The following is a 22,431-nucleotide window of genomic DNA, read 5'->3' as shown; positions in this document are numbered from 1 at the left end:
ACCCTTAAGGGGTAGAACCTTTAGATTATCAAGGTATTAAGTTTGATATTTCATCTCAATAGTTACATGATTTGTCTAGTAAGGTAAATATGAAACATATCTCTGGCAAATATTACTGTATCAAAGTAATACAATCAAGACTTTAGGGCTGGTTTATGTATTCATGTTCATTTGACACAAGTATATATGTGTTATACATATGTAATACATATTATATACCTACTACAAAACCTAATAAAGGAAAACCTACCACAAAATTTCAAAAAGGAAAAGATATCCAGCCTTGTCATAATCCTTGTAATATATTTGCAGATACTAATATGATTTTAAATCAATTGCATATGCTTATATATAATATATAACATATTGTCTATATAAATAATTAGGAATTAGAATGAAAAAGTGCGACACATGTTAAGACACAGTTGTTGAGGCATGTTATGGCATGATATTTTTACTGTAGGTAGGTAGATTTCTTACTGCAGCCCTACTAATTGATCTGATACATGTCTGCTGCTACAGGAGAGTCCATTGGATCCCTTCTTTCTATTAGTTTTGTTTCTCTGGACAGTTTTCGTGTACCCCTGGGATAGATGTTATGTTGTAGATCAGGCTGGCCAATACCACTTCTCTTTTATATGATGGGCAGCTATATTATAAGATTATCATTTAGATTATGAATGTCTTCCATCTTGGGTCACTTTCGTGTGACCCAGGTTGTCTAGCCTACAAAACACACTTATTACTAGGCATCAGCTGGCTGTTTTCCCACTTTGTGCTGTACTGCATCCTTCTACCCTGGCCGTGGACTGTAGGGATGTTGTGTAGACCTTCTTAACTCAGTTGTATCATTGACTAAGACACTGGGCATGTTGAAATGAACTGCAGGTCATGCCAAGTTTCTTTGGTTTTGAACAGAAACCAATGTTGCCACCAAAAGGGAGCTCATGGGAGGCTAAAGGGCCACCAGAGACTCTCTCGGTGGCGGGAGACTCTAACCTGTGCTATCTAGTATTGTAGCCACTAACCACATGTGACAATTTAAATTTAAATTGACCAGAATGAACTAACAATTAGAAATGTGGAACTTGAGTCATTCTAGTCACATCTCAACTGTTCAGTAGCCACATGTGGCTAGTGACTTCTGTATTATATAGTACAGATTGAAACCCTTTCCACCATCACAGAAACTTCTCCCTGGAAGTACACCTCCAGATAGCCTTATCTAGAGCCATTGTTTCCATTGCGCTGTTCAAGATGCACACTGAAAAGGAGAGAGAGTTGATTGGTCGGGCTTAAGTCATGTGATCACATCTTGACCATATTGGGTATGAGAGAGGGTTGGACAGGAGAAGCCTCCAGAGGCCACTCAGAGCCACTAGGACAAGCACCTGAGTTCACAGCCTCAAGACAGCACTCAAGGGCAGAGGGGTGCACGGTGCTATTGGTGGGAGCTGGGTAAGAATGGATAATGCACACCATGGCAGTCTTTAAAAAAGATTTGAAAGCAAGATTTTGTGTTCCTCTGGTAGGTAACAATACATCTTTCAAAAGATTTTTTAAGAAAATATCGCGCAATGTATTAGCAAATATTTGTTTTTAAATGTGCATGTAAACATGGAAAAATAAGCGTAATTTTGTTTTTAATGAATAAGACTTCGGTGTGTCTCTTTCTCATAATAATAGTTGAAAAAGCTTTCTATAACAGTAGTTGAAAAAGCTTTCTATAATAAATATTAATGAAAGCTGTATCACAAAGGTGTTTAATTGTGGCCAGTTTGCTTAATTTGCTCTGGCAAAACATTTCTGATGACCAGCCCTCCTTCCCCATCCCAGTCCTGATTGCTACAGCTTCTTTACCGTAATCCACAAAGAGCCCAAACTAATATATTTCAGGCCAGTTCTGCTGGAGTTGAGCCAATTTGGTTTTCCTCCTTACATATCCCTCTGTCTTGTTGTGCCTGTGCGTGTGTGTTTTTATTGCTTTGCAACAGGCCTTAGGGAATAGGAAGTATTACAACACTTCACACATTGGTCACAAATAGAAAGTTAAATATTTTTATGGTTTCTGTATGATTGTGACACAATCTAAGATTAGTAAACATGCCATGTTTGTTCACATAGCCCAATCCTCTTTGACCCTGGTGCTGATGCTTTCATTGTAAAGTGAGAGGAAGTCAATTTTGTAAGCATCAAGCCCTGATATATGAAGAAATCTCTTGCCTAAGCTGTCTGACACAGAGTTCCATAGGAATCAATTTGCCGTGGGCTTTATAATCCAAAGCTAGCATTGTACTGCAGTGTTTCCTCTCACGAGTCAGAGATCACTTCTAATCATATCAGTAAATGCCCTCAATTCAGTACCCACATAACTTTTAACTTGGAAGTATTTGTTATGAGCATCCCCCTTCATCAGTATGACCTCTTTCTTTGTGCAGTCTTGAGAAGGGAAAAGATGAAGGCAAAAAAAAAAAAAAAAGAATAAAAATCTTGGATTTTCCACTGTTAAATGTTACTAAAACATACTTTATAATCCAAATCATAAGGTATGGTCAGTTCTTTACACATTACATTGTAATTGATTGTGAAATGTCAAATAAAGCTTGCTTTTGGTTATTTTAATACATGTAAATATAAAAAGGGAGGAGTAACATCTGTATTTTGTATTATTTTGTACTTTGAATTTAGGTTTTTTGGTCTTGGAGAAAAGGGGACAGCAGTCTCAGATTGCTGCCAACGTCCTCCCATGGCATTGAAGGTTCTCATGGCTCCCAAGAGGCAGCAGGGGATACAGGAGATAACCAGATATTTTAAACACTTACTTCTTGCCTTCTTTGGTAAAAGCTTGCTGTGCTTCAAGCTTCTGCTAATACAGGTTGCTACTTCATAGTAAGTTGTGTTTTAAGTAGTATAATCTCAGGAGATTATTACCTAGAGAGAAAAATTCTTGATGTTTTCTCAAAAAGATTAAATGATGGAAAATTAGTAATATTACACTTCAGTATATCTTTATTCTACCCAAGTGATACATAATCATGAAGACATTTTGTTGCATGATGAGAACAGTTTTGCCACTTGTGGTAGTGCCTACTAATTGCCTACCCATTTTTATTTTCCCTTAGTGAAAGAGCCCTAATTTTATTCTCTATGCTATGGCAAAGCACTCAGCAAGGAATCTACATTTCCCAGCCTCCTCCAGCTACACATGGCCAAGTTCTAGCCAGTAAGATGTAAACGGATACTGTTGTCCAGTACTTAATCAGTGGCTTTGAAAATGGAGCATCCTCTTCCCATTCCCCCTTTTTCCCTTCCTACTATTTGGTTTGCAGACCTGATTGCAGGGCTTCAGCAGCCTTTTTGGACCATGAGGTAACCTGAAGGTTAGAAGATGCAACCTGAATACAGCAAACGAGAAACACTGAGGGAACCTGGTTTCTGACAGTGATCATTTGTGACCTTTATGCAACCCTGAAAAAACTGTTTCCAAAATTTTGTTGCTGACTTCCAAGCTTTCAAAGAAGTAGTTAAAGCAATAAAATTATTATAAAGGGGACCCCGAAAAGGTTGGCAATCCAGTAGCATCATGTAGTGAAGTACTGACTACCAAAAAACTCATTCCCCATATTCACTCGGTAATGCTCATACTTAGTGCTCATCATTTGTTAGAAAAGAGAAGCCTTGAACCTCAATGCAAAATCTTTTTTTATTTTTATTTTATTTTACTTTAGGTTCTGGGGTACATGTGCAGGTCATGCAGGGTTGTTGCATAGGTGCATACTTATAGCCGGCATTTCTCCCCATGTTATCCCTCCCCACCCTTCCCACCCCCTGCTGTCCCTCCCCCCAGCTGCCCCCAGTGTGTGATGCTCCCCTCCCTGAGTCCACATGTTCTCATTGTTCAACACCCGCCTATGAATGAGAACATGTGGTGGTTGGTTTTCTGCTCTTGTGTCAGTTTGCTGAGAATGATAGTTTCCAGATTCATCCAAGTCCCTACAAAGAACATGAACTCATCGTTTTTTATGGCTGCGTAGTATTCCATGGTGTATATCTGCCACATTTTCTTTTTAAAAGAATTCAGAACATCCCATATGAAATCACTGCTATTATAAATAAACTTGATCATGATATGAGCGAAAGCATTACATTTTAAAATGTAGCTCCACTAAAAGGAATTGAGGCCTGAGGAGGAAATGTACACAATGAGCTTGGAACATTTTGTGACACCAGATAACAGGAAGTTATCAATGACTATTTTAGGTCACATCAGAAGGGCTTCAGAGCCAATCTAAGTAAGTCCTCACTGGTCAAAGATAGGGTCGTTTGACCATCAATAAAGATCTTAACTTCAGTGGGTTGTTGTGCATCAACTAGGTAAAAATCTCTAAGTTAATTATGATTTTCAAAGATTAACAACTTACTGTTCAGTGTTAGAGGATGCTAGGGAACCACCTTGTGATTTTGAAAACTAGTGAATAAATGAAAAGAATCAACCACTTATAAACGAGAAACTCATTTTTATATTATTTACAGATCACAAGCGAAAGAAACAAAGATATCCATTTTGAGTGTTTTCATTCTCTTATTTTGTCTGTGGCTTCAGTCAGTGAGTCAAAGGCATCTTCCAGAATCTTGAGTACCAAAGAAAGAAATTGATTTGAATGTGAACAAAGTGCAAATATTTACAGTTCTCACTCCTGCCCTGGCACACAGCTTTACCACATCACACAGAAGCAGCAGTGACTCTTGCCTCTCTCTCCCTCCTGCACCTCCAGACTTTTTACTAGATAAGTAAACAGTTTTGAAATTCTTTGTCAATTTTTCTAAGCATTATTGGCATTCGTAATTTACCTATAACATAGCTTTTGTTTGTTTTCATCACATTATCTGTTTAATGCCACAAAGAAGGAAACATCCATACCTGATAGATTTATCTTCTCCACATACACATATCCCTGAAAGAATTCATTAAGCATTCAATAAGTAGGTAATTGGCATTTAAAATGCTAAATATTTACATAGAAATTGTGGTAGACTGTTACATAGCAGTTTATGACTTTTCCCAGCCATTTTATTAATTTGTGGGGAAATTGGTTGGAGCTTTTGAATGGGCTAGCTAAGAGCAAATTATTATTTTTCCCATTTAAAAATGATAGGTTCTCAGTATTCAAATATTTGCTTTTCAGTGGCTTTTAAAACACAGAAAATTTGTTACAGAAACCATGATGAGCATTCTCTATACATTGTCTCATACTGTCCACGAACTGAATTTTACCAGTCTGTGACTGCACCTGCAGGGATCTCTTTCTCCTTCCCATTCAGCCCAGTCACCCCATGACCTCCAATCATGCACACCTGCTCTGTTCTGAATCTCAGTGTCCTGCGTCTCACTCTGCAGCATCCTAACCTTCCAGTTCTGCTCAGATCTCACGAAGATTTCAGCCTGGGAACACTTTCACGCTCTGTCATTATCCTCTTTTCCTCTCTTTTCTCCTCACACAGCTTAGATTTCATGGTTCTTTGTGATAATCACTTTCTTACAAATGACCTTAGCTACCTTCCCACTAACCTCATGGGGGAATTGTAAGGATTAAATGAGTAAATACTCTTGGAGTACTTGGGAGGATTTACATAGTGTTATTATGTAGTATCTGCTTAGCAGTGTCAACTGTTGGCGTTACTTGGTTCTCTCCTGTCTGACAAAGTTCCAGTCTCTCTCCTTCTACCCCACCACCAAGTGGCTAGAAGTTGCTGGGGATGGAAGATAATCATGCTAACTCATCTCCTGATCACATGTTTCAAATGTGTAATTAATTTCGCCCAGCAATACTGCCATACTTCCCTAGAATATTTGCTTTTCCACTTTCTGAACTGTATGTTCAAATCACCTTCCTCCATTCATCTGTACTTCCTAATGTTCTTGGTACAAATAACAGGAAATCCTAGTTCAGCTGGCTTAAACCATAAGACCTGTGTTATTACAAGCAGTCACAAAGTAAGACATCTTCAGGATTGGTAAGGTCAGCAGCCTAGTGCTGTCTTTCTGCTGTGCCATCTTTAGTTTGGAGACTTTGCCCTTGCCACCTTCCATCACGGTGGCTGCCATAGCTCCAAGTATCACATGTAGAGGTGACAGCATCCTGGAAGAAGACCTGCGTATTACTGAATGTCTTTATTTCAGTGAAAAATATCTTTCCTAGATGACCCCTGGCAGACAGCTTTATTGAAGGATGGGTAGGGTGAATGGTGATAGGAAAAGTTGGCTTATAAAACGTGGTTGGCTGCAGCTGAGAAGCTGAGCCTCAGTGAGCACCTGTCCAGGTCTTGCTGACATTTGTCTAAACAGTCTCCCTAAGTGATCTTACTCAGGACTCTGGCTTTGAATGCCTCCTGTATGATACTAATGATTGGTAAACCTTATTCTCTGTGTCCAGTCTCACACATGCCTGCTCCACTCTTACGTGTAAAAGATACCTTATCCTTACCATGGCCAGAGCTCAGCTTCTCCCTCCCCTCCATTCTTGTCAGTGTTCATAATATGCGACACTCACACACTCAGGCTAAAAATCTACCATTAAATTGATTTTCCTTTCCCCCAACATCCATTTCCCTAGCAGTTCCAGACAATGCTTATTGCAAGCCCTCCCTACATTGCCCTATCTCAGTCCAAACTGCCATCCTGTTACACTTGGGTGACAGCAGTAGCTGCCTACTGGGCATCTTGCCCTGATTTTGCCCCTATTATCTCTTCTCCCGAAATCTTACAAATGATCTTTTTAAAGTGCAGATCAAATTCTGCCACCTGCTGCTCAAAACCCCCCAGGGCCTTTGTGTCACTTTGCCTAGGATGAAATGTAAACTTCCACTCTGCCTACCCAAGCTCCTGTCTTGCTACTCCTCATATCCTTTCCTCTGAGCCACAGTAGTCTCCTTCCTCTTCAGTGGGCCATATGCTGCCTTACCTTTGTCTCTTTGTACCAGCTGAGCTCATCACTGGGTGTTCTTTCTGATCTTCATTTGGATGTGTGGTTATCATTCAGACATTGGCCTCAACTTTATCAAGCAGGCCGTCTCCAACCACCCAATCTAAATTAGTCATCTAGTGTGCTGTCTCAGAACTCTTTTCCCTGCCTGAAATTCTCTCTGCAACACTCGTCACAGTCGCTTCTCTCTGGCCCACATGCTTGCTTCTTGGCATTTGTCTTTGCTCCCCTCCTGCAGAATGATTAAGTTTATATCAGAGATGGTCTATCTTGCTCAGCCTGTGGGTTCAGCACCTAGGACAGTGCCTAGCACTTGTTAGGTTACTCAATCAATGCTTTATTTATTGAACTTAAATAAGTTTTATTTGCAAAACGTAAAACACATAAACTCCCAGTTTCATCAGACTTTTTAAAAGAGAAAACTAGTAGCACTGTTACTGCATCGTTCATCTTTTTGGAGAGTAAGTAATAGAAACTGGCTCTGGCTACCTGAAGTGAAAAAGAAATTTATTGTAAGGCTTCTGAAATCAATAGATGGATAGATATTGAAGCTTAGAGCACAAACTGGAATCCAAGAGCCCCAGAGCTAGACAGTCTGCACCGTGGCAGGTCTGCACATCACTGCTCTGCGATCTTTGTGAGCTTGGCCAATCTCCATGCCATGAGGTTGCCCATTCAGACTTTCAGTCCTGGGAAACAGCATCCAGCAGGCCAGACCTGATGTAGATGCTTGTCCAACTGTGTCAGGGCAGAGAAGGCAGCACTGGCTCCTTGGCTTCAGTTGCAGGTCTCCTTTACTGACCAAGGCTGATACAGTGGGGAGAGGAGTGGCCAAAGGGGTCTCCAAAAGCAAGACCAGGATTTTAATAGAGGCAGTGGATATTGAGCAGCCAAAGCATGGCCAACACTGAAAGCATTTGGGGAACTTGTTTTGAAGGTTCTCTCTGAGCTTGTTGGAGTTCCACCACAAATAGTACAAACATCTACCTACCTCCTTCATCTTCTTAGTTCATGACCATAATTCTCCCTCAAATCTGTGAGGAATCAAAATGGAGTCACTGGTGTTAAAAAATAATAATTACCCTGACAAATAGAACTGAGAAGGCTGTGAAAAGAGTGTTCTCATGCCATCACAAAACACTCTGAAGAAACCAGAACCTTACATAAAAGCCATTGCAACCTTACACAAAAGACACTTCTGCAAGGATGTCTGTTCAACTGCCTGTCCAATCTCAGGCTGGTGTCACTTGTTATTGATCTTTGTAGCCAAAGATAATTATTTCAAAACAGTTATGTAATCTTCCTCATTTTTTCTTTGAAAACCTTTGTCTTCCTTTATCTCCCCGAATATGCATGTAGTTTACTATGGCATGCGTATTCCCATTGCAATGCTTTATTCCAAGGTTTCTTTCAGGGACCCTCTCTGTTTTTTATTTAGGTTGACAAGCTCAAATCTTCATTAGAGAATGACAGTCCTATACCACTGTTTCTCAGAAGATGCTCTCAGATGCCCAGTGGCTTCTTGTCCCCCTCAGAGTAAAGAGTAAACCCCAGGTCCTTTAGGACCCAAGGGACCCACAGGATCTGGCTCTGCTATGCACTTCAGCCACAACTGGACCTCCTTGTGCCCCACAAGTGAGTCAGTTGCAATTCCTACAAGACCTGTGCCCCACGTGTTCCTCCTGGAGATGCATTCCCCAGACCTGGGTGGGAATCCTTGCTTCCTCCTGCCTCAGCTCCAGTGTCGCCTGCTCAGAGCCCCTTCCCTGCCATCCTGTCTTAACTGTGCCACCCTCACTCCATCTCCGCCTGCTCTCTTACTGTCTGTATTGTTTTGCTTATTGCGGGGCTTCCCATAAGAGTATTGAATACCAGGGGCCAGGGGCTTTGTTTTGTTCATGGATGTATTCATGTACCTAGAACAGGGTCCCTCCACAGTGATGCTTCAGTGAGTGAACAAATGGGTTGTCATCTGTGAAATTAGTTTTAAAGGAGGAATTCCAGAATGGTCCTAAACAACAAGTAGACAGCATGTGAAGTGATGATTGCCATTACTTATTTGGTTATGTAAATTCTGTTGCTTTAATTGAAGAGAATTATCTCCCCACCTCCTGTTTTAGAGCAGTGGGTTAGTAGATCCTGCTGCCTCTTTGAGCTGAATGTTGGAGCCTCTTAGAAATGCAGAACCTTAGGTTCACCTCAGACCCACTGAATCAGAATCTCCCAAGTTGACACAGCCAAGGCAAAAAGCCTTAGAAATCCCCTTCTGTCTTCTAAGAATTCACACATTAGAAAGGGAAGGGCAGTGGCCATGGCACTTGCTTTCTTCGTAGCATAATAATGCAGCTTTGGAACTCGGTTTCTGCTTGCTGATCTGGACATACTCTCATGTAGGTACACCTAACTTCACATAGTACCTTTGGCTCGTGGGGTGTTGAAATGACAGAAATATTACAGTTGCTTTTCTGTGGAAGGAAAAGTGCAGTAAATTCACTACCCCTAGGAAGGTTTGAGGCACTTGTTTTTTAAAATTTATTTTTAACTGACAAATAATTGTATATTTATGGGCACAATGTGATAATTTTGTTTTTGTTTTTATATTTTTAGAGATAGATCTTGCTCTGTCACCCAGGCTGGACTGCATTGGTGACATCATAGCTCACTAGATCATCTACCTCCTAGGCTCAAATGATCCTCCTGCCTTAGCCTCTCTGGCTAGCATGCCATGCCTTGCTGGTTTTATATTTCTGTGTGTGGTAGAGACAGAGTCTTGTTATATTGGGCAGGGTGGTCTCAAACTACTGGGCTCAAGCTATCCCCCTGCCCCAGACTCCCAAAGTGCTGGGATTACAGGTGTGAGCCACCACTGCACCTAACCATGGTGTATCGATCTATGTAAACATTGTGGAAAGAGTCAATCACACTAATTAACATATCCACTGCTTCACCAACTTATCTTTTTTTCATGTGGTGAGAATGTTCAAAAATCATACGGTACATACTGTTAACTGTGGTTGCTATGAGGTCTTTGTTCTTTAGTGAAAACCTCGTGAGCTATCCTGGAGTTACCAGCTTATCTTCACATTTCTCCTCATACAATGGAGTACCTGCAGGAGTGTCCTGAGAATGTGTTACTTGCTGATGTCTTAATCCCTGAGTACATGCTACAGCCCAGGGAGCCTCAGAGCAGATCCTGGCCAGGAGTCAGGGCTCTGCATTGCAGGCAGTTGGGATGGACAATGTGAGTTTGAATAGTTTTGTAGACTGCTGTCATCTTAAATGCATTAGGGCTGCTTGTTAGACTGAAACAATTGTAATTTCACCAAGGAAAATTCTGCTTTTTAATTCCACTGCTTAATTTCATCAATCACTAAGACTGCTTAGAAATGGCACTTTAGGAATCCTGAATTCACATGCCTAAGGGAACTGGCAGATTATATGATCTAATCTAGTAAAGCAAACCTTGTGTGAAACAACTGACAGAAGTAGGATACATTACCTTCGCTTTTACCTAACTCCAAATTAATATTGGAGTTTGATATTCAGAATTAAGAAAAGGTGGATTGAAGCAGTTTTTTTTTCTAGTTCTTCTCTTTATATTTGGAGTTTACAGTCTGATGGCAGGCATGGCATGCTAACCAAGGAGGCTCAGACAGAAGGATCATTTGAGCCTAGGAGGCGGATGCTACAGTGAGCTATAATTGCATCAAGATTTCAGTGCCATGTCTCAGCTTGTGGATTGAGATGTAGTTTTGCAATAAACCTTGATTTCCTTAACTAGCAAGAGTACTGAGTTTCATTTAGTTTAATTATAGAAAATGCCTTTTAATAAATTTGAGTACTTTAGAGCTGGAAATGAATGTTGGCATAAAAAGTTTTGTCATTTGGGGTAACTGTTCCTGAGGTATTTGTAAAAATCTTAGATTCCATGTCTGTCATGTTGAGTTGTCTGATATTGCGCTAAAACTTCCATTTGTAAAGTTCTTTGCCCATAGTGTCATTAGTAATTAAGAAAGGCAAACTGAACAGATTATAGTATTTTTAAAAAGCTTAAATCATGAATTTTGTATGCCTAATGGGTGGAGGGGACATGTTGCTTTCAGTTGCACACATGTAAAAATATAGTTCAGGCCATCAGTCTTAGATTTCTGCAAACTAAGATAATTTCTTGCCAAACAAATGTTCTAAAAGTTAAAATTTCATTAGGAATGAGTGAATGAAATCATGTATTTGTGTAATCATTTAAAAATGTCCCTTTTAAGAAGTAGTGTTGGGAATACTTTATACCCTATGCAAAAATTCACACAAAATTGATCAAAGACCATAGCATGAGAGCTAAACGTGTACAACTCTTAGAAGAAAGCGTGAAAAAAAAGCTTTATGACATTGGATTTGGCAGTAATTTCTTGGATATGACACCAGTAACACAGGTAACAAGAGAAAAAATAGATAAATTGGACTTCACCAAAATTAAAAATTTTATGCATCAGACACTATCAACAGAGTGAAAAGGCAACCCATGGGATGGGAGAAAATAATTTGCAAATCTATATCTGATAAAAGATTAATATCCAGAATATATAAAGAACTCCTATAACTCAACAAATAAAACAACTCGACGCAAATTAAAAATAGGCAAAGGACTTTAAATAGACATTTCTCCAAAGACAATATGTGGTTGGCCAATAAGCATGTGAAAACTTGCCTTTGTCACTAGTCATTAGGGAAGAGACACTCAGCATCTCTGGTCACAATGAAATTGTTACCAAAACACCAGGGGTTCAGTCTAGGTCCTCTTGCTCAGCACAGAAAGCCAATCACTGTCACGACAAGTATTGCCAAGAAAGAAGGCTTTAATTGGGCTGCTGCTGCGGAGATGGAAACTCAGCGTCAAATTCATCTCCCTGACCTACTAAAACTAGAGGTTTATATAGCAGGGAAGAAATGTAACTGTATAAGAAATCAACAACTAGGGAGGGGCAAGCAGTTATCCGGCGTGATCAAAGTCCTTTGATACTTTTTTTGGAAGGCCTGAAGGTTCTTTTCTGAGAAAGAAACTCAAAACAGATAAAGGTTTCAAGCTTAACAGCAGAAGGGTCAATTTCTGTGTTTATGCAAAAGAACTGTCTATGGGACTATTGGGCAGGTGTCAAAATGCTACTGCACAGCCATTAAGATGGCTACTATCAAAAAAACAAAAAATATTTAAGTGTTGGTGAGGGTGGAGAGAAATTGGAATTTTTGTTTTCTGTTGGTAGGAATGTAAAATGGCTTCGTGACTATGGAAAACATTATGGTGATTTCTCAAAAGATTAAAATTACTGTATGATCCAGCAGTCCTGTTCTGTGTATATTGAAAGCAGAATTGAAAGCATAGTCTTTTGTACATCCATGTTCATAGCAGCATTATTCACAATAGCTAAAAAGTAGAGCAACCCACATATCCTTCCATGGATGAATGGGTAAGCAAAATGTGGTATATATGTACAATGGAATGTTATTCAGCCTTAAAAAGGAATGGGTATCTGACACATGCCACAACAGAGGTGAATCTTGAGGACATTATGCTAAGTGAAACAGGTGAATCACAAAAAGGCAATACTGAATGATTCCATTTATATGAGGCACTAAAGTAGATGACTTGTGATGTCATCCAAAAAGGTCAAGTCCTAGATGCAGTGTTAGTGGGTGAGCCACCAAGGGTTTTCCACTGATTCCTGTGATTCATTGTTTTCCGTGGGTCAGAAAGTTAGCTCTCTTGTGCACCATACCTGTAGCCTCCACAGCGGGCCTGCCAGCAGCCTATTGTGTTGACATCCAACTTATGGAACAAAGTATCCTGCTGTGTGCCCCTCAGCTTAAGGGATTGAGCCTATTTCATAGTATTAGTTACCACCTACATGACTGTCACTTTGTTAAGTTTCTGCAAAAATCCTCATACCTGCAGAGTTATAATATAAATGGAACAATGTGATGAATGAATGTGAACTTCAGGGACTTGCAAAGTGTTGTTTCTGTTGAATAAAAAGTGCAACATTAACAACACGGGTTACATCAGTTAATTTTGACCAACCTACATTAAACTTTTCCCAGAACACAAAAAAGAACAATTTCCTAATGTGCTTATCATGAATAATATATTCGTTAAGTTCTTCAGTCTCATCAAAATTCTCATCAACTCTGTGAGTAAATATAGTTATCTGAGTTATATCTGTGTTCTAATCAGCTGCCGTTGGAAGCACTATAAATAGGTTGTCTTTTCCATGCAGCGTATCCCATAAGTTCTCAGACCTATCTTTACTGCACTGAGCAACATCACTGTCAACAGTTATATTTAAATTTGTCAATGCTTCATTGTCTTCAGACACATATTTTCCACCATATCGAGTCAACACTTGCATAAACTTGCAATCTCTAACTGCTTGGGCTGCTTAAACACGTAATAACTGCATTTTGCAGTAGCATTATCATTGTATTTGTTTGGAAACAATCTGCATTGAAAATATTAGTCCTTTTACAGTTCATTCAGGGTTTCTTTTTCTAAATATTATCTGTTTTCTAAATATTAGTTATGGTTCTTTCATGCGGTTTGCTTAAATAAGGCATCTTAAGCTCTGTTCTTCCAATTGACCTGGAGTAAAAATGTTAAACATGTGCCTTTCGTGGTCTTTAATTTTTTCCACTTTTCATAGAGATGTGAACAAAAAATGATTTTCCTTTCCTTTAAAGAAAAGAACTGGTGTAATGCTTTATGGGGTATTGCAGTAACGGAGAGTGGTGGAGACTGGCACATGAAAGAACATTTTGTCTAAAAGGCACAGCTGCAGTTGATACAGGTGGAAATTGGTATTTAAGATACAGTCCCCCATCTAGTTCTAAATGTTGGTAGCTAATGCAGAAAGAAAAAGTTTTATATTTTGTGGGCCAAGTGAAACCCAGTGAGCTTGTGTAAGATGGTGTCAGTTTGCTTTTCCTGCTCTGAAAGGGGGCAGTCAGCGGCTCCTCTGCCTCCTGGCACAGACGTTGTAAGGGTGAGGTTTAGGCGAACACTGATGTTGCAGCTGTTTTTGTATTCTTCTTGGTAGACATTGAGGCTAGACCTGTGTTACCTACTTTTGCCTAATTTTGTATTTGATGAGATCCCATCCTCATCACTGGAAGATACTGGAGTGAATATGTAGACGGATCTAGTGAGTTCGACCATCTTCAACAAAATAGGCATCTTTTGCTGCAGAACTATTCTGACCCTAAGTTTACCCTCAATCATGCTGATATACCCACTGTGTTCCCTTGGCGTTGAAGAGTTAATCAACTCCCGAAGTCTCTAAAGTAGTAAGTGGTAATGTCAAAACCAAATGCATGGCTCTTACTCCACACAGAGTAGATTTTCCTCATCAGCTGGAAGAGAGGGGTGTGTTTGTGGGAGAGAGCATATCCAGGAAAGTAGATGACTGAGAAATAACTACCACCAGGGCAAAGCCTATTTTCATGAATAATTATCTGGTTTTATTTTTAAATTAAAATGTGTTTACAATTTTTACCATAAAGGATTCTTTAAAAGAATATGAGTTGAATGTCTCAGAATTTAAGTTTTATTTAAGCTGAAAGAAGAATGCCAAGCTTGATGAAACTCTGCCTTTCTGGTCAGTGGACTTACTGGCTGGTACTGCCTGTCCACTGCTGTTCACCTTATGGTTACTGACACGGTGATGACCGTGGATTGGACTCGGTATGCCAAAGAGGTTGCAGATTATACGCAGTGCCAAAATCACTTAATAAGGATGTAAGGCTCTCGAGCCCTTTTTTGGTGTTATTAGTTTTATAAGTGAATTAAGAAATTAGATTCTGTTCTGAAGTAGTTTTCCAGCTACTCATTTTAACATGTAAATTTCTGGCCCTGATCTATTTTTATAAATGAAGCTATGAAACACTGAAGTGTTCGAACTAAAAGATAATCAAATCATTGCCTTTTCTCTCTCCTTCACCCTTCAGGGGGGACACAGCGATTGCCACGTGCCATTGGAATGTCCCTGGCCAAGGAGCTCATATTCTCTGCGCGAGTCCTCGATGGCCAGGAAGCCAAAGCAGTGGGCTTAATCAGCCATGTTCTGGAACAGAACCAGGAGGGAGACGCTGCCTACAGAAAGGCCCTGGACCTGGCGAGAGAGTTTTTACCTCAGGTATTTCTCGTTAGAGTTTATTTTTTCTTCTTTTAGGAAACTTTATAACGCTTTGACTAAAACAGCAGTCATCTTGCATGCCGAAGAAGCCCTGGCTTGCATCCAAGTAAAGGGATGCATAGGCTCTGTGAAACTGGAACTGTTACACGAGCTAAACGTTACAATCCTGTGGAATTCAGGTGAGGCTTTGAAGATGCTCCACGGGTCTTATCCTAGCCACACTTTGATAAAATAGCCCTTGAACAACACTTGTCACGTGCACACAACTTCCTAGCAAGGTGTTTTAATTTGCTCACCAGCTGAGCGCTCTAAGGGAACGCGTAGCCACGGAGAGAAAGAGTGATAAGGCTGGCTGTCACACTGGGCCACCCCAAATCAAAATACCTTGAAATATGCTGTTTTCTAGTAAGGGGCTGTAGTCTGTTGTGCCAGAGTGGGCTTTTGTTGCAGCGGCTTCTCTTGAAAAGTGAAAAGCCTGCTTGAAAAGCAGCAGTTGTTGTCTTTCTGCATGTGTGCTCATGGTGGTATAGGCATTGTTTTAACTCCTTTGTGCTTCCTCACAAGTATACTTTCAAAATCTAGAACACGTCTTGTATGGCTGACTCATGAGTGTTATCAGTGGCCATGCACTGACAGTCCTGTTTTAAGTGATTCTTTTTGTCACTTGTTCAAATAGTTTTCAAATATGCCTTTGGTCTGAAATCACAAGATTAAAGGGCTTTAAATTAAGTGAAAGAGTCTTATTTTGCTTTGTAAACAGTAGTGACGTTTCTTTATTTCTAGTGAACTGTGAAGTTTTATAACCCCTTAACCATTTCTAGAGTCAAAATAATTTTCTCTCTGACTCAGGATTGCTTAACTCAAATAGGATTCGTAACGTTTTTGTGGGCTGTGGATCTTTTTGGGAATGCTATGAGATCTATCTTTCAAAAAATGCTTGAATGCTTACATTTGTTCAGAGTTTTGCATTCAATTTCAGAAAGTGTTCTTGGCATTCAGCACAGGAGCCTTTGCTGACAAACCAGGCCCCACTCTGCTGGTATGCACCTGCTGAATCGGTTTTTAAAACCACGCTCCTGGTGTTGATGCTTCTGGTCCTTCTTAATTAACTTAGGAGCTGTTAGCTCTTTAAGAGAAGGACCGTTATATAATTTATTCCCATAAAAGGTAATGGAGACCTATACACTCAGTAGATGCTCAATAAGTATTTGTTGGATTGATGGAGAGAAAGCAAATAAAAAAATATTTTTGCCTTAAAAGGAAAAGACTCACTACAAACATATTCTCGCCAAATATTAGAGAAATCTCTACCTAAAGAGAGATTAATGGTACAAGTATCAGGAGAGTAGTAATTTGACTGAATATTGGTGTTATAATTTACATTGGCTTAAAACTTTATGACCAAGACATCTCAGTTGAAAGACAGGGGCGTGTTTAAGAAAGGTTATGGCAGAATTCCAGTTCTGATGATCTGCAGCACCCGCTCCTGGCCTCTTGACACAGATGTTCAGCCCTCTGCTTCAGAACTCCCTATAGGCAGCTTATTATCCCTCAGGGCCTGACTTGCTCTGTCTCCCATGATGCTCCTGTGAGCACCATGCAGCAAATGCCACCACTGTTCACACACTGCCCTGCCCAAGAACGTGGGCACTGTTGTCCCTTCCCTCCACCCCCGCCCCTCCTTTCACTACCAGCATGTCGAGCTGCATCCCATCGTGTGGTCACCCAGCTGTCATCACAGTCCCTGTGTGTGTGCCTGTCTCACCTTTCATCTGAAGGACACTCCTCTGAGAACGTTGATTGTTAAAATTAATTTTACTCCAGGTCAAACAAGCGTATAAGCAGATGTTGAGTTACTTCAGAAAATATGTGACAGGAAAATTATATGTGCAAGTTACCAAATGAAGTTTGAGTGGAATCATCTTTCTTTTTATGTTTGTTACTTTGTTGCCAAATGATTAGTCTTCCAAGTAACTGAAAGCCTCTGTAAAATTGGCATTTCTAGGTGATATCTGTATTATATATTACTTCCATTTATCTGAGAAGAAAGGCTTGTAAAGAAGAAAAGGCATTGGTTTTATGTTTTAAAGGGGAAACAAATTAAATCAAATACTATCTCTAATAGCATTTTGAATTTTCCTGTTTTTCTCATGGTTTTCTAAGTCTTACTTCCCAAAGTGTGGTGTGTGGACCAGCAGTGGGTATCTCCTGGCAGCTTGTTAGACTTGCAGAATCTCAGGCCCATCTCAGAGCCACTGAGTCCACATCTGCATTTTAACAACAGGGATAGGGATTTGTGTGCGTCTAGGATTTGACAGCCACCTTTTCTTCGTCAGTAGGCGATGAAAATTGAAAACTTAGAGGAGCACACAGTTTAATAAAATGGACTGATGATCATGAAAAAATGATGTTGGTGTCTGCCACACATGCACATCACAATGGGAAGAATTATCAATAAGATACTTGTCTAACAACTATAGCCTTGGAAATTGTGGCCTTTGAAAAAGATCTGTCAACATGATGTGGAAGAAAATTTAGATAGGTCAAATTTAATAATAGAAACTCCTTGATAGGAAAACATGTCTTTTCATGCATTCATCCATGTCACATCCAAGAGTCCTTTGCTGTGTCTGTTGTTTAGGGCCTACCTTGTGATGAATTCACATTCATCACCCATAAATGGTATTTTAGGACTTTAAAATGTGATCAAGTAACGAAATTCCTTCTGAGGGATTCTGGTTTTTCTGTAGGCTAGCTTGGTAAGAGTTTGGCTTCTGCAAGACAGAGGTAACATTTTCCTTCTCAAAGCAGATACCCAGTTCATTCCCCTGTGACTCTTCTACATCCTGAAAGACTTATGTAGACTTCAAATTTATTTGTACTGTGGGAACACTGCCTAGAGGACACTGTTGATTAATCTACCATCATTGCTGTTAGCTATCAAGCTAATAGAGGAAAGATAGAGAGCTAGTGTCTGAAACAGATGATATCAGAGCCCTACCTTAATCAATAGCAGCAGCCTCATCCCCAGCCCGAGCTTCTGTCAAAACCTCTTATGTGTTGAGGCAAAAGACTTTGTCTCCTTTTCCTTCCTCTACTTAACTTCTAGGATGTGTTGCAGAAGAAGAGCAAGCTCACAGCTGGACTACCTGCTGACCTTTAAGGATCTGGAGTTTGCAGCATAACGGAACACTGTGGAATCTAAATAATATGCTGATGGCAATTTTCCATCTAGTGTCTGACAGCCATTGTTGGCTGTGCCATGGATCCAGTGGTGGGAATTTCTGAGTCTTACTGAGATATACAACATAATTTGCATAAACAATAAAGTCTGCTTCTTTAATTTGATTTTTAGGGACCTGTTGCAGTGAGAGTGGCAAAATTAGCAATTAATCAAGGGATGGAGGTAGGTTCCTTAATGCTTGAGTTTGTTTTTGGAATGGAGAGTGGAGATTTAAATTAAATGAATCATGTTTAGACTTCTACATTTTTTTTTAAAGTTCTAAAATATGGCTGTTTAAATGCTACTATTACTGAAAGCTACTGAATTTCCTTGCAGCTACATCATTGATTTCATTCTTATAGTTATTGCTAATTCAATATCATAATCACAGAATTCAGTAATTTTACCAGTACCCTGAAGCTTATGATATGCTCATTGTTTTTGCCATCGAGTTAACAGATTTATTGTCTAGCAGTTCATAGAAAACCAAAAGAACAGGGCATTCCGTGTATTTTTACCATCGGTATTATATTATATAAAACATGCCAAGGAGAACTCCTAGCCCTCTCCACCTTTAGCTTCAATGTGCTCTCTGCAGGGACGCACACATAATGCAAGGCAAATCCATTGTGTGTCCTCGGGGTACCCCAGGGAGTTGACTGCAAAAGAGTAGAGGCCCCAGGCCAGGGAGGAGGGGATGGTGCACACACCCATTTATTTGATTTTTCATGGTAGTTGTTATATTTTGGTTAAATTGTGGGTATTTTAAAGAGAAGTGCTTCCTTCTTGTAGAGTAAGGAACCACTGGGTCTTCCTGGGCTGTGTAGCAGTAAAAAGAGATTGACTTTGTTAGCAGTAAATACGGTTTCATAAATTTGTAAAAGTATTTGATTGGCTTATTTAAATATTAACATAATGGTAACAACACTAATAACAAATACCTTATATGGCCCTTATTGCACGTGTGTGTGTATGTGTGTGTGTGTGTGTGTGTGAGGTGCTATATAAAGGCCTCACCTAGATTAACTCATTTAATCTTCACAGTACCCCTATTTGGTGAGCATTACAATTAGCCCCTTGTTCAGACATGCTTCTTTGAAGCACAGAGATGTTAAATAACTTCCCCAAGGTAACTCAACTTCCAGGTGGTGGAGTCAGCATGAACCAGGAAGCCTAGTTCTGTGTCTCTCATGTTGGTCACACTCGGATCTGCTGTACTGTATCAAAGGATTCTGTGCTTTGGGGATAGGGTTATTCAGTTTGAATTTATATTGAATACACCATATTTTACAAAGTTACTTCTGCTAAAATGGATTATGTTTTTATTCTCAGGTCGATTTAGTAACAGGGTTAGCCATAGAAGAAGCTTGTTATGCTCAGGTATGTAATACAATCACAAATTCAATGAGAATGACCCTTACAAATTATATTTACCTTCTGTATAATTCAAATGAATTTCACTGAGCAGGATTACTCTTGTGCCCATTCCAAAATCATACAAATGGGTTGAAATTAGTTGTTTCTGCTGTTTGTTACTAGCTCTTCTGATAGATTCTGTTCTGCAGGCATGTCTCTTGCCTGTATAATCTGGAAAACTCTTAGAGTAACTGAGTCAGTCCTGTGTGTGCAGTAGCTGTCTCTTAGGCTTATGCTTGCTTTTGCGGGTATGGACCTGGCCCCCCACTCCAGTGTAGAGAGGTTGAGGAGAGTGGTGATGAGCGTGTGCCTGCCATGCAACCTGGGAGGTGATTCTCCTTGGCTTTTCCTGAAGTTCTGAGCCTTCTGTCCTGCCCACTGAAGGTTCACTAATGAAATTATAGTTTTATTTTTTACTCAGCCCTTTTCATCTGTAAGTTTTGCGTTTGTGGATTCAACCAAGTGTAAATTAAAAATATTCAGGAAAAAAAAAAAGGATGGTTGCATCTATACTTAGCATGTACTGACTTTTTTCCTTATCATTATTCCCTAAACAATACAGTGTAACAGCTGTGTACCTGGCATTTACATTATACTAGGTATTGTAAATAATCGAGAGATGACGTGAAGTATACAGGAGGATATGCATAGGTAATATGATAGTATGCCGTTTTATTAATATATAAGGCCCTTGAGGATCTACCGATTTTGGTATCTGCAGGAGGTCCTGTAACCAATCCCCTGCAGATACTGAGGGAGGACTGTATATAAATTAGTAGGTCTTCCTGGAGAGGAAAAAAATGTTTTCCCTTCTTTGTCTTTCTCTGAAAGATAGAACTTTGTTTTAGGGCATCTGAAATAGCAAAAAAAGTTTTGTTCTGCCTTTCCTGAGAGTTGGAAACTGCATGAGCACTCGTTTAAAGGAGCAGTATCTAGAGTGTGACTCTGAGCCCATCCTGTATATGTCAGCCACCACCTGTCATTGATAAGTACGTGCATGAGGAAAGTGAATTACAAACATCTTAGAAATGGACAGCCTCAGAGCCCAAAGAAAAATTTTAAAAGCACATTTGGCCATAAATTACAACTTACTAAATGCAAAAACCAGAAATCATACAGGGTATTCTGCAGACCACAATAGAATTAAACTGGAAATCAATAAAAGAAAGGTAGCTGAAAAAGCCCAAAATATTGAGCAATTAAGCAACACCCTTCTAAATAATGTTATATGTCAAAGATGTATTGAGGAATTATAAAATATTTTGAATTAAAGTGAGAATACAGCTTCTCAAAGTTTGTGGGACATATTGAAAGCTGTGTGATAGAAATAGCATTGGATATATATATATTAGAAAAGAGATAAATCAATGATAACTTTCTACCTTATTAGGAAACTGCAAAAAGAAGAGCAAAATGGGGTAGAGGACCACTTGAAATAAGAATTATGAGTTTGGTTACATAATTAGAATTGTTCAAGTGACTGATAGATTTCAAAATTTAGGAATGTGGTTCTAGGTAGTTTTCTCAGATAGTGCTTGATAAACTTTTACAGTTGTTTGAACATTTTTTATATATTTAATGTTTTGTTTTTCTTAGACCATTCCAACGAAAGACAGACTTGAAGGTCTTCTTGCTTTTAAAGAGAAAAGGCCCCCTCGCTATAAAGGAGAATAGAAGGAACAGAAATTCTTAAGATGCCAATGTAATAAATGTACTTCTGGAAGTGTCTTTCAGATCCACTATATGCCTGAGCACGTGGAATCTCAATGACCAAAGTGAAGAGCAAATTATTCATATAGTGTAATTAGCATCTGGAATGGACCCATCTGTGTACTTCATTCAAATATGTAAATGTCATATGCATTCAGATTTATAAAGCTAGTAGTGTATATTGTCAGAAAACAGGCAAAGTTAGATATACATTTTTAAATATTTCCTGCATAAGAGGCTTTCTGTTCCTAATTTTTTAATGTGAATAATTTATATATTGCACACTAGGAAATAATATTGATTATATGTCTACTGTGCTGCATTAAGAAAATAAAATTATTTCTATATACCAAAAATGTGAAGTTATACCAAATAAAGTTTCTAAGTGATTGATGCATATGAACAGATACATATACATACATCTAAACCTGAAAAATGAATTGATATTCTGAGTGAAAACTACCTAATATAAATAAAACTAGTGAAAAGAAAATGTGGGAATTTTTCTCTCATCCCATTCTTTTTGAATCGATTATATTTTTGCATGCTGGATTTTAAAAGAAACAACCCTTCCTCACTGCTTCTGTCAGGCAACCTCTTCACATAGTCAGTCCTGTCATTTAGTATCAAAGGTGAAGAAATCCAAAGACTGGAGCGAAAGAACTGAAACGGACGGGAGTCCTGGTGCAGTGGGACTTCCAGGACCTCCTCCCAGCAAGTGGCCTGGCTGCCTGGCCTAGGAAAGGCCATGTTTGTACACAAGAGAGGGAAGAAAATGGGCAGCCAGGATTGGAGCATGGAAATGACCGGGTCGTGGATTAAAGTGGAGACTATTCTCTGCTTCCTTACCTTCAGCTGTTTGCATCCAATTTCTGTTAGGGAAAGAGGTAAGCATAAGAACCTTTTTTTCCTCTCTAAC

At 39.4% G+C, this 22,431-nt stretch overlaps 1 protein-coding gene across 4 annotated transcripts in view; it reads left to right on the top strand.

The window, feature by feature from the left end:
* Window positions 1–22,022, top strand: part of AUH (AU RNA binding methylglutaconyl-CoA hydratase) — a 135,940-nt gene extending 113,918 nt beyond the window's left edge. For all 4 annotated transcript variants that reach the window (XM_032260454.1, XM_032260456.1, XM_032260455.1 and 1 more), the window contains 4 exons: window positions 14,976–15,163; window positions 18,519–18,569; window positions 19,719–19,766; window positions 21,399–22,022. In XM_032260454.1, coding sequence (XP_032116345.1) covers window positions 14,976–15,163; window positions 18,519–18,569; window positions 19,719–19,766; window positions 21,399–21,476 — 365 coding nt within the window. In that variant the 3' untranslated portion in view covers window positions 21,477–22,022. The remainder of the gene's footprint in view (window positions 1–14,975; window positions 15,164–18,518; window positions 18,570–19,718; window positions 19,767–21,398) is intronic.
* The last annotated feature ends 409 nt before the right edge of the window (window positions 22,023–22,431 follow it).

Source organism: Sapajus apella, unplaced genomic scaffold, assembly GCF_009761245.1.
Source record: "Sapajus apella isolate SASKATOON/1434 unplaced genomic scaffold, GSC_monkey_1.0 scaffold118, whole genome shotgun sequence".
In the NCBI taxonomy this organism is placed as follows: domain Eukaryota; kingdom Metazoa; phylum Chordata; class Mammalia; order Primates; family Cebidae; genus Sapajus; species Sapajus apella.
Note: the sequence above shows the minus strand (reverse complement) of the source record. Positions and strands in the feature narration are given on the sequence as shown.